The sequence below is a fragment of the Microtus oregoni genome, unplaced genomic scaffold (assembly GCF_018167655.1).
Source record: "Microtus oregoni isolate MIOR12 unplaced genomic scaffold, Mior012 000004F_ref0000308, whole genome shotgun sequence".
Lineage (NCBI taxonomy): Eukaryota > Metazoa > Chordata > Mammalia > Rodentia > Cricetidae > Microtus > Microtus oregoni.
The window spans coordinates 46,964,171-46,976,183 of NW_024543063.1; the positions used below are offsets into that span (position 1 = coordinate 46,964,171).

General features: G+C 48.2%; 1 protein-coding gene across 1 annotated transcript; it reads right to left on the reverse strand.

Annotated features, from left to right (window-relative positions):
* Positions 1–950: 950 nt before the first annotated feature.
* Positions 951–8,550, reverse strand: LOC121447316 (dipeptidase 2-like). The gene is made up of 11 exons (XM_041650520.1): positions 8,499–8,550; positions 7,561–7,869; positions 6,968–7,094; positions 6,568–6,697; positions 6,347–6,488; positions 6,032–6,101; positions 5,473–5,649; positions 5,051–5,135; positions 2,666–2,741; positions 1,372–1,507; positions 951–1,260 (listed from the first exon to the last, which is right to left on the reverse strand). The coding sequence occupies exons 2-11, from the start codon at positions 7,821–7,823 to the stop codon at positions 1,021–1,023; spliced, it is 1,446 nt and encodes a 481-aa protein (XP_041506454.1). The 5' UTR covers positions 7,824–7,869; positions 8,499–8,550; the 3' UTR covers positions 951–1,020.
* Positions 8,551–12,013: the final 3,463 nt, after the last annotated feature.

Here is a 12,013-nt window from a genome sequence, read left to right on the forward strand (position 1 = left end):
TACCATGTCCTCTACAGAGAGCACGTACAAGCTCTTAACCTCTGAGCCATCTCCATCTCTTGGGCTTTTTAAAGTTTGAGTCTGAAGGATTGAATTCCGGTTCTCACACCTGCTTGTAGGGCAAACACTTCGCTCACAGAGCTACCGCACCAGCTTTCATTTGTTTATTATTTATTTATTTTTGAGGCACGTTCCCCGTACCCTAGGCTGGTTCCCCAGCTCAGCCTGACCTTGAAATTTCTGCTCTTCCTGCCTCTACTTCTCAAGTGCTAGGGCCGCAGGTGTGCAGCAATAGGCCTGGTTTTGTGCGGTGCTGCGGATCAAATCCAGGACTTCCTGCATTCTAGGCAAGCGCTCTACCAACTAAGCTACAAAAGAGCCGAGTATTGGCTCTTAATATTGCCTGTTATTATTACTGCAGTTGCTATTAATTCCCAGTCAGTCCCTTGGGCGTTGGATGGCATGGACAATTTGTACCTGGTAAAGAGGAACTTCCTGATTGCTGAAATCTCACCACATCAAAGCCAGTCCAACCAGCAGAGGCCCAGGACCCAGTATGTGTCCTGGAGTTCTGGCCTTTGTCCCAAGAAGAATGAAGGTTACTCATGATCCAGCCAGGTTCCCTTCTTAGGAATCTAAAGAATTGCTTGAGAGATTGTATGGTGGGAATCAGTGGTTCAGTTTATGTTTTGAGGTGAAATGCTCAGAATGACCCCTAAATTCCAGACCTCTCCCTGAAGCCAGACCCAACCAACCCATCGGCTTCATCCGGCGTTGGGCCCAGCCACCGAGGTAGTGCAGATCACTGACAACTTCCTTGAGCCAATGGTGGCTGAAAGGCCACGTTCCACAGACCACGAGCGCTGGGAGCCCGTGTTACCCTGAACTGCCACAGAGAAGGACGCTCACATCTGTGTCTACATTAAACACATTTACTTCCATTAAATGTTTGCTCCTGCACAAGTGGAGGGGGTTCGAGGGTACAGAATGATAACTGGGAGAGCTGCGTGGATCACAAAGTCATACAATGAGGCCTAGAAAGGCTGTAACAATGGTGAGGATTGGGGCTATGTGGGGAGATTTTGAGTGTAACCCCTCGGGTGATAACTTGAGTGTATGATGTGTTGGGATCTCTGATTGGTTCTTTTCCTTTTGCTGTTTCTCTTGTCGACGTGGCAAGACTGAGTGACAAGCACTGTCCAGCTGCTCCTCTGGAATCATGTCCTCCAGAGGACTTTGCCATCTGCTTTGCTCCCGGACCTGGAGGTGACAGTTGTCAGTCAGCAGCTTTTCCGGGTCTCCTGTAGCCTGTTAATGCTACGGAAGCCCCTGCGCAGATTCATGCCCTGCTCTCTTGCCGTCTCACCATACCTGTTCCACCTCTCTGAAGACGCGTAGCAGGTTTCCTCGAAGGACACCTTGCAGCTCCTGTTCAGTCCAGCCCCGTCTCAGCAACTCCTCTATGAGCACTGGGTATGTAGACACGTCCTCCAGGCCCTGAGGGAACCTGTGCAGTCACCAGCAGGTGAACCTCAGACCCAATATCCTAATCCAACTGAAAACCTCAGCTCTACCTGAGTTGCACCCTCAGCAATGGTCATACGTGGGGCTGGAGACTAGGAAGGGGTAAGTCGTTTGCTCCAGTCCTAATTCTTCAGAGGTCTGAAAATCTCTTAAAAAAAATATGTAGTGCTATAAATCAACCCTTGGGCCTCATAGATAAGCAAGTTCCCTATCACTCCTAGTCCCTTCCTTGAAAAGCTCCTAAATGGTCTTTTAAGATTTATGCCTTCCAGTTAGGCAATGGTGGTGTGCGCCTTTAATTCCAGCACTTGGAAGGCTGAGGCAGGCTTCAGATCTCTCTGAGTTTGAGGTCAGTCAGGGCTACATAGTGAAACTCTTTCTCAAACAAACTCAAACAAACAAGAAAAGATTTATGCTTTTTTTTTTTAAAATTTATGCTTTCTAATAAATGCAGATATCCCCTCTGTTAAAAAAAAAAAGGAGTATCTGAAGCTGTTGCTCAGGAGTAGAGTCCCTGGCTTGACTAACTTCAGGAAGGTTCTGAGGTGGATTCCTAGAACTGGAAAAGAAAAAAAAGAATACTGAAGAAACAAACGCAGGGGCCAATAATAGGTTCAGTGACTAAAGGCCTAACAACCTGAGTGTAGTCTCTGGAATCCACATGGGAGAAGAAAAGAGTGATTCCTGCCATGTGTGCCCTAGCATGCACATCCACCCCACTTTCCAAGTGGTAAATATTGTTTTAAAAAAGAAAAGGAATAGCCAGGCGGTGGTGGGGCACACTTTTAATCTTAGCACTTGGGAGGCAGAGGCAGGCAGATCTCTGAGTTCAAGGCCAGCCTGGTCTACAGAGTGAGTTCCAGGACAGTCAGGGCTCCACAGAGAAGCCCTTTCTTAACAACAGTACCGAGAATAACAACTGGCAGAGAAGACAGTCCGCTCAGAGGTCTGCAGTGGGTGCACGGGCTAGAAAAATGAGCTTTCTCAAAGTACCTTAGTGGGGGCCTTGGGCTGAAGACATACAGGAGAGCACAGGAAAGAGCCCTGGGGATGGAGAGATGTCCAATGGGCAAAGCCTAAAGGCCTTGAGGACCTTGATGCTGCGAGAGCAGCTTCAGATCAGCCACGGAGAAATACTCACTGCGCGGCGCCATCGTAATCTCCACCAATCCCTATGAACTCCGATCCAATCACTGCTTTGATGTGGTCAAAGTGATCTGGGGAAATGGACAGTCAACAGAATGGGGCTTTCAGGGAAAGAATGGCCTTGGAATTAGGTTTGGCAGATCCCATTCCTCCTTGGATTACAGTCTAGGATTCTCTTTATCTCTCTCTCTCTCTCTCTCTCTCTCTCTCTTTCCTTCTTTCTTTTTTTGAGACAGGGTTTCTCTGTAGCTTTTGGTTCCTGTCCTGGAACTAGCTCTTGTAGACCAGGTTGGCCGTCGAACTCACAGAGATCCGCCTACATCTGCCTCCTGAGTGCTGGGATTAAAGGCATGCACCACCACTGCCCAGCTCAGTCTAGGATTTTCATAAGCCATAACTTCGCAGGGAACAGGCTCCAGCCGCCTGGACTCCTTCCCAGTCAGTCCCACAAAGTGAGCATCTCTGAGAAGAGACTGGTATTTGCTTCAGTTGACCTTTCTCCGGCTTCCTTTTCTTTCATTTTTCTTTTCTTTCTCTCTTTTGTTTTTCTTGTTCTCCCCCCATTTCAGGAAAGCTATCTTGGCTCTTAGAGAGCTTAACAATGCTCAGTCTGAACATTTTCTTGGCAAGAATCTTGCCCTTGACTTGTTTATTCACAACAAAGCCAGCAGGGTGCTGCGTGATATTGTAAACAATTTTGCCAGGGTAATATTTATGAGGCCTTTCTTTCTGAATAGTGCCCAACTCCTTGATGTCTACAGTATTATCCTTTTCATAGATTTGTATATATGTGGTCAAAGCAACAAATCTATATTTCTTAAAAGGCCTAGAAAGAGCTGGAGAGATGGATGGGTCAGTGGTTAAAAGCAGTGCCTGCTCTTCTGGAGGATCTGAACTTGGTTTGATTTCCAGCATCCACACAGTCATCTATATTTTCAGTTCTGGGGGGTCTGACATCCTCTTCTATCCTCTGCAGGCACCAGGCATGTCTAGGATACACAGACATACATGCAGGCAAAACACCCATACACATAAAATAAATTACTAATAAAATCAAAACAAAGGCCTGAAGAAGTTACAGAGGGTGGCTTTCTTCTTTCCTTTTGTGTTTGGCATTTTTGGTGAATTACTGGAAGATGGCATCTGTGGCCCAAACAGATTTCTATAACTGTAGCTGTTACTCCACACACAGTCCTGGCATCAGAACTAACACAAGCTGCTCTAGACGAGACTTCAGGTTGGAGTGAAAGTGTTTAGAGGGGCCCCTAATTTAGTTCATAGTCAACCTAATTCATCTCTGATTCCAGTTTGGAAAACCTGGCAGGGCCTCCTTTCAACAAGACTGAAGGCAGAGATGGGTAGGGTAGCCCATGCAGAAGCACAGATAGCTGGCACATCGCTCTAGAATGGTCCCCAGCCCCCCTCACAAAGCGGTTTGGGTTATTTGACTCTGGTCCCAAGGTAGTACTAAAGTGCTCTGCGTCTTGTCCACCATGCACATTTTTTAAACCCCCCCCCCCCTTTTTTTGGTTTTGTTTTCCAAGACAGGGTTTCTCTGTAGCTTTGGAGCCTGCCTTGGAATTAACTCTTGTAGACCAGGCTGGCCTCAGACTCACAGAAAACCACCTGCCTCTGCCTCCCGAGGGCTGGGATTAAAGGTGTGTGCTACCACTGTCCGGCTTAAAATGTCTTTTTTTTTTTTTTTGAGACAGGGTTTCTCTGTATCACCCTGGCTATCCTGGCACTTGCTCTGTATTAACAGCTGGTGGGGATGGAGTCAATCCAGGCCTTCATAGGAGGCAAGTGCTCTCTGCAAATGGAACTACAGCATTTTTGTCTAGACTGCCGTGCCGACACCCTGAAGTCTTCAGGTCAAACTCAGAACTGTTCAGAAAGCCCAGGGGGGAACGGTTTCCAAACCTTTATTGCTAAGCACGCTCCCTTGCTGCGATTTACCTCAGAAAGTAACTTTGCCGCTTTTCCTCCCTCTTCCTGTCTCCCCTCATCTATCTCTCTCTCGCCTTCCCTCATCACTGAAGATGCTGATGTTTACGACTTCTTTCTTTTTTTAAAAAAAAAAGATTTGTTTATTAATTATGTATACAGTATTCTCAGTATTCTGTCTGCATGTATGCCTGCAGGCCAGAAGAGGGCACCAGATCTCATTACAGATGGTTGTGAGCCACCATGTGGTTGCTGGGAATTGAACTCAGGACCTTTGGAAGAGCAAGCAGTGCTCTTAACCACTGAACCATTTCTCCAGCCTTACAACTTGTTTCTTGTTATTGTCCTTTCAAACTCCAATAAGATTGTCTTTGGTGTTTAAAGACAAAGGAAGAGAGAAAAAGATATACCAAGAGGCAGGCTTTGGAAGACTCACCTCCCACAGTGGACACATTCGCTAAGGGGTTGCATTGCAACACCCCTACAGAGAATGTCACCATGACGATGCCACCGTTCTTCTTCTGCAAAGATGGTCAAAAGGACACTCAGCTTGGCGCCCCAGCATAATTATGTGTCTACCTCCACCCTGTGAGAAAGCTTTGGGGGGCAGTGTCAATGAGCAAGACTTAACTCTATTTTAAGTGATGTCTTGGCCCTAAACTTGAGGGGTATAGGAATAATTATCTGCAACAACCTCCTCACCCCACAACAGAGAATTTGGGCGCAATGGACTGTGGGTTTGTGAGGCAGTGAATGCTCAGTCTGGGGGGCTGAGGGAATGGAGGGGACAAGTTTCAAGTTCAAAGCCTCCTGGTTTGAATTTCTCGATTTAGGTCCCAGGGCTAGAAAGTTTCTCACCAGAAGCCTCAGGATGTCATCAGGAAGATTCCGAGCATTTCTGCACACACCCCTGGCAGCCGAGTGGGAGAAGATCACAGGTGCCTGTGACACTTCCAAGGCCCGCCGTGCAGTAGCATCCGAGACATGGGACAAATCAACCATCATACCCAAGCGATTCATTTCTGCCACCACTTTCTGTGAGCGCAGGTTAGGAGGAAGTCTCAGGGGTACATACATACATGCATTAGTCATCCAGGAAAGGGCACATGCAGGGCACATAGATGCATGCATTAGTCATCCAGGAAAGGGGTACATGCAGGGTACATACATGCATGTATTACTCATCCAGGAAAGGGGTACGTGCAGGGTACATACATGCATGCATTACTCATCCAGGAAAGGGGAACATGCAGGGTACATACATGCATGCATTACTCATCCAGGAAAGGGGTATATGCAGGGTACATATATGCATGCATTACTTATCCAGGGGTATGTGCAGGGTACATAATGCATGCATTACTCATCCAGGGAAGGGGTATGTGCATTTGCGTGGAGTATCACTCAGAGTCCTTACTTCGCCAAAGCTGGTCAGTCCTTTGACTCTGCTGTAGAATGAGTGGACGTCCTTAGATGAGCTCTCTGCCCTGCAGGAAGGCAAGAGGCAAGCTAATTGGTGGCCATGCCCTCCAAACTCTTCATTCTTGCAACCCTAAAGAGCTAACTAAAAAACCCCAATTGCCTGGCAAAAGGAGGAATCCCAATCTTGCCTTATAAACCCCAACTACCAGCCCCTGTATGCGAGTCCCAGGCGGTATCGGTAAACCTTGGTCTGTGTCCACAAGGGCAGCTTTCTGCTTCAGCGGGCTTGCACCATCTGCACTGTGCTCACCAGGGTGTATTGCAGGTGTGTGTGAGCGTCAGGTAGCGCACCCCCAGCTGGTAGAAACTTCGAAGCACGGAGAGGCTGTTATCTAATGAGTGGCCGCCCTCCACACCAATGAGGCAGGCCAGTCTCTGGGTGCTGTTCAGAGCTGTAGGCACGGGTCAGATGATTATGTCCAGGAGTAGTAGCTTCATCCAGTCCCCAATACCCTAAAGAAGTCCACTTACCCTTAACCGAGGTCACAAGCTCCAGCTCAGAATAAGAGGCGCACATTCTGTGAATGAGGTCAATCTGTTCCAGTGTGAGGCGCAAGGCATCCCTGTCCTGGGTCTGGCATGGTACGTAAGCGGACCAGAACTGGAGGCAAAGTCAGGGGTTGACTTTGGGCCCTTACAGCTGACAGACTTGTGGGTCTAGAGGCCACATATAATAAACGTGATGCTTGCTCTGTGGTACTTCATACCCACTTGCTGGCTTGCTATTGACCCCTCTAGCCACAACGTCATATTGTTTTTTTAAGTCACTATAGTAACAGACTTCCCATCTGACTAATGTCATTTCTGGGGTCCCAATTTCTCCAGCCTTCCCCAGCAACCATGCTAGTATTTGTGTGTGTGTATGTATTACCTGGGCTCCCACAAAGCCATTTCTCAGCCTATTCAGGCTTGTCTGGCCATAGGTGAAGTTTCTCACGTCAGCATCCTTTAGCCCACTCCAGTAAAATTGCCTCAGGACAAGAGGAAGGTCGTTGTGACTGCATGAGAGTCAAGAAAGAGCTTAGCTCAAACAGAATTGGTTGGATGGTACCCATCCTGAGTGCCTGTAATCCCAGCACTCAGAAGGCTAAGGCAGGAGCATCATTTAAAGTTCCAGGTCATTCTAGGATACTTGGTAAGTTCTGGAGCAGCCTGGGCGCGAGAGAGGGACACACACACACACACACACACACACACACACACACACAATGCTCAGAGAACACATGGCTCTACCTCTTTGGTTTCCAGGTCTAGCAGAAATATTCCGCTACTCCTAACCCACGTTACCCAGACCATACTGAGATGCCCTAAAGCCTGGGCTACCAGAGAAGGAGTAATAGAGAAAGGCCAAACATTGTTGATAGGGGACAACATGTAGAAGTGGATAGTAGGAGAGGACCGGCAGGTTTAGAGCCCTCAGGAGTATGCTCAGCCCGGTTTCACCCCAAGCCATCCTTTACCTACCCGTCTACAAGAGGGAAGTCTTGCATCAGGGCTCTCGCGCGATCTCTCAGGTCTGGAAAATTGGAGTTGCCGGCACTGGTTGGGGTGCTGGAGGTGCCGTCGGGCTTGGTGAGGACTCTGGGAGTACTTGGTGCTCCAAAGATGCCAGATCTGGTTTGGGTCCCTGCTAGAGGCTGTGAAGGCCCTAACAGGAGCAGCACCAACAGGAACACTGAAAGCATTGGGCCGGGCATCCGGTGACCCTCGAGGCCCGTGGGTCGCATCTTGCTCAGGGCGGGGCAAGCGAGCGTAGGTGAACGTCTCAAAAGCCTGAGAGGGACAGATCGGAGAGACCGGGTCTAGTGAGGAGTTTGAGGTCAACGGATGCGGCGGCTCAGCACAGCCGCCAGGGGGATCTACAACCCAATTATCCTAATCTCTAAGGGCACTTCCGCAGGGCAGGGTAGTTGAATCCGACAGCACTCAGTTCAGCTCCTCTCTGGGCGTCCTTCGTCCCATGCCTTCTTCCCTGTTTACTGTTCCCAGGGAGCCAATCCCAGTGACTTCCTGGCTGTTTCTAGGGATTGCTCTCCGAGAAAGCGGCCCTGTGGTCTTCTTTTACACAACGAAAGTGAGCTCTTGGCAAGACCACATCGTGTCCCTGACTCCCAGCCTGGGAACTACTCAGAGCACACACACACCTCCATACCCCAAACCCCTTCTGTCATCATTCAGGGTGACGGCTCTCTTCTCTGTTGATGCTGTACCCGCCCAGAACTCTCACCATGACCCATCAGAGATGAGACCTGAATGCGCACTAAGTGGTGCTCATTCAGGGAACACTCACTTAGTAACACAGGCACAAAGTCGATTAGCTAGTGAAATGGAAGGGAATGAAATACTTTCCAGGGCAGCAGAACCCCATCCCAGCACCTTCTTCCCCGGGACTGCAAACTTACCTCCTCCCTCAGTGCGGAAGCCAGGGCAGAAGTAAGAGTTCTAAGGCCTGGGACTTGTGTCTAGTGGCTTTGTACACCTTATCTGTGGCTCTTGTGGCCTGAGCTCTGCCAGAAACTGCGGGGGCTTAGTTTCCTTCCTTGCAAGCCCCACCCTGTTCCCAGCCCTCACCCTTTCTCTTCTCCAGGAACACCCCCAGCCGCAGAAACATACAGGCACACACATACACGCGAGCAAATGCACGCACGGGGCGTGCGTTTTTGTAGAAGTCCAATGACGGGACTTTAAATGACATAAAGCCCCTTCAAGAGCTCTGCTCACTCTCCACCAGAAAACTTTGGCTGTTCCTGTCAACCACTCAAGGTTCTGTCGTGATCCCTGCCGCTAGTGGAGCGGCTCCATTTTCTGGAACCTTCCTCAGGTGACATAAGCACTTTGGATATATGAAAAGCCCCCCCCCCCTTTTTTTTTCCTTGGTTTATGTGGTAGAGAAGCCCTCTTAAAAAAGGAAATGGAGGCTGGACATGATACCAAATGCCTTTAACTCCAGAACTTGAAAGGCAGAGGGCAGAGGCAAGCAGCTGTGCGTTCAAGGCTAGCCTGGTCTACCTAATGAGTAGACCAGATAGAGTTAGTTACAAAGCGAGCCTTGTCTCAAATGAATAAACATTAAATAAAATTTAAAGAAGGAAATGAGAAAACTCTTTGAAAGGTAGACAGAAATCTTGGACTACCCAGCAGGGATGGATTTGTGTTTTGGGGACTGCACACTAGTGCCTGCTGTCTGTGATGGCTCTGCACTCAAGGCCGTCAACTCCTGGCCTGCTGCTCACTGGTAGGCCCACTACAGAATGTGTGTTCCTTTAGGGTCAGGCCAGGGCACTTTTCTGCCCATCCCGACTCAGGCCCAGCTCCTTTCCTTTCCCTTCCCCCACTGCCAAGAGGCAAAAGGGAAGAGAAACTCTTAGACACGCTGGTCTCCTATCACAGCTGTGGGTTTGAGGGTAACCTCCTGTTTGTTCCATTCTTAATAAGCCCCAGGAAGCTGAGGGGAAGAAAAAGAAGAGGGCTCCAAGTGTCCTCCTCAATCACTCTACGTCTTATTTTTTGAAGCAGGGTCTCTCACTGAACCTGAAGCCCACGGTTTCAGCTGCCCTGACTGACTGGCTAGCCCCAGGCATCTTCCTTCCTCCGTCCCTCCCTGTCCGATGCTGGTATTATATCAGCGCCTGATATTTCCCCTGTGTGCTGGGGATCCGAACTCGGGTCCACATGTTTACACTTTACCAACTTAGCTATTTCTCCCACCTCCGCTACAAATTGTTTTTGAAATTTTTTTATTACATTTATTTACTTACTTTCCTGTGTGGGTACATGCGTGGAGGTCAGAGGAGAACTGGCAGGCATTGTTCTCTCTTTTCATCACGTGTGTGTCAGGAATCAAACTCAGGGTGTCAAACAAGCACCATCACCTGTTGAACTGTCTTGCTGGCCTTATTTTGTTTCAAAAAGTTTTTTTTAATTTACTTTTTATTATTTTGTGTGCATGAGTATTTTTCTTGCATGTATGTCTACCACATGCATGCCTGGTGCCCTCAGAGGTCAGAAGAGTGCACTGGATCCCCTGGAACTGGAGTTACAGATGCTTGTGAGTCACCATGGGGGTGCTGAGATTTAACCCTGATCCCCTGGAAACAACAAGGGCTATTAACCTCGGAGCCACCTCTCCAGACATGGCCGGCCCTATTTTAAAGCAAACCATAGGGCTGAGATCCAGCTCAGTGTGACTCCACCTCTGGGGGAAAGCCCACCAAGCAGTGACAACTCCCCAGGGAGGGTCAGGACCACTCCCACAGGCTATTTTGGCTGCCCCACAGAGAATGAACACATGGTCTCTGGGTTTCACATGGTCTCCCCTTCTCTCTCTTCCCCCTCACCAAGCTTTCCAGGTGCCATCCGGGAGCACTGCATTAAACATGGGCATCTTTTATTCCATCTGATTTGGTCTGATTGAAATTATTTGCATCGATGGAGAGGGAATATTAGAAATGTTCCTAATAGGTGGCAGGCACCTTTACCTACCTGCTGAACAATCTGCCCTCCCTAGTTGTTTTTTGTTTTGTTTGTTTGAGACAGGGTGTCTCTGTAGCCCAGGCTGGCATGGAACTTACTATATAGTCTGGGTGATTCTCAAATTCACTGCAATTCTCTTGATGCCTCAGTCTCCCAAGTACTAAGATTACAGATATATATCACCATACTAGAGTCTCCCAAGTGCTAAGATTACAGGTGTGTGTCACTATACTGGACTTCACGAAACATCTTTATTGCCCCAAACTATCATGTTCAAATCTTCATGATTCCCTACTTTCAAGAATTATTTGAATTTTAGTGTAAAAATGATATAGCATATTGAATGTGGTTGTCATGGTTTAGTTTGAGTTCTAAAGAGAATGAATGCTTTGAAATTGACTTACTGAAAAAAATTGCTGGTTTTGTCTTTGGTGTTTTCCATGTTTTTGAGTTTACTAATTATATTCTATGGTATTTGGTGTGTTTCTCTGCTCCTTGTTTCTCCTATAAACTGGAATATGTGAAGAGCTTTTTCATTTTTACTTGTTTTATTTAGAGGTATAGAAGCTCTCTGTATTACCATACCCATCCTGTCCATCAACTTGTAGTCTAAACAGTCCTCTCTCCTCAGCCTCTGACTAGCTAGGGCTTCAGGCATGTACCAGGAAGGAATTTCTTGTTTGTTTTGAGACAGAGTCTTCCTATGTAGACCAGGTTGGCCTGGAACTCAGAGACTTACCTTCAGTGCTGGGGTTAAAGCGTGTGCCCCTACACCCGGAACATAGGAAGCTCTTGAAGCTGTATTTCCAGGGCTTCACCTTCAAAACTTTTGCTGATTCGATGTTTAAATCTCCTCTTCTCAAGAGTAGGAAACCAGAAAGAAGGTGTACCCTGGGGATCCTTGTAGGCACAGGACTTTAGAAATCGGTTTCTCTGTGAAGGAATTTACTTCAGGGGAGCAGGAGGGCTTGAAGCTTGGTCTTTAACTTCAAGTCCAACATTGGTCACAGAAAATCACTCTCTTGGACAGGAGGGACCTCCTGAAAGCAGTGATGGGCTGGGATTAAAGGAACCCGTGAGCCTCACGCGTGGGGAGGTATTCGCTGTACTTTTCCACAGTGTTCTTGCCCCTGGCAGTAGGTCTCCCTGGGGCTCTTCATCTGCCTCTTGAGCCATTAGGCAGGAACCTCAGTTAACTGCTGCTTGTTTCCTCTAGTTTTCGGAAGCGCAGCCACACCTGTCCTGTGCTGCTGGCTGCTGGCATGGTGAAGAACAGAAGTCTACTCACAGAGAGAGCTCCAGCCTGGCCCCTCTGTGTCCTCTCTCTGTGCTTGTCTCCTCCGCTCACAGCCGACTGTCCCTTTTTGTTGCCCAAGAAGACGCTAGAGGACTGAAAGAGGGGGGCTGTTCAGAGCAGTTAATCCCCTCTGAGGCTCCTTACTCA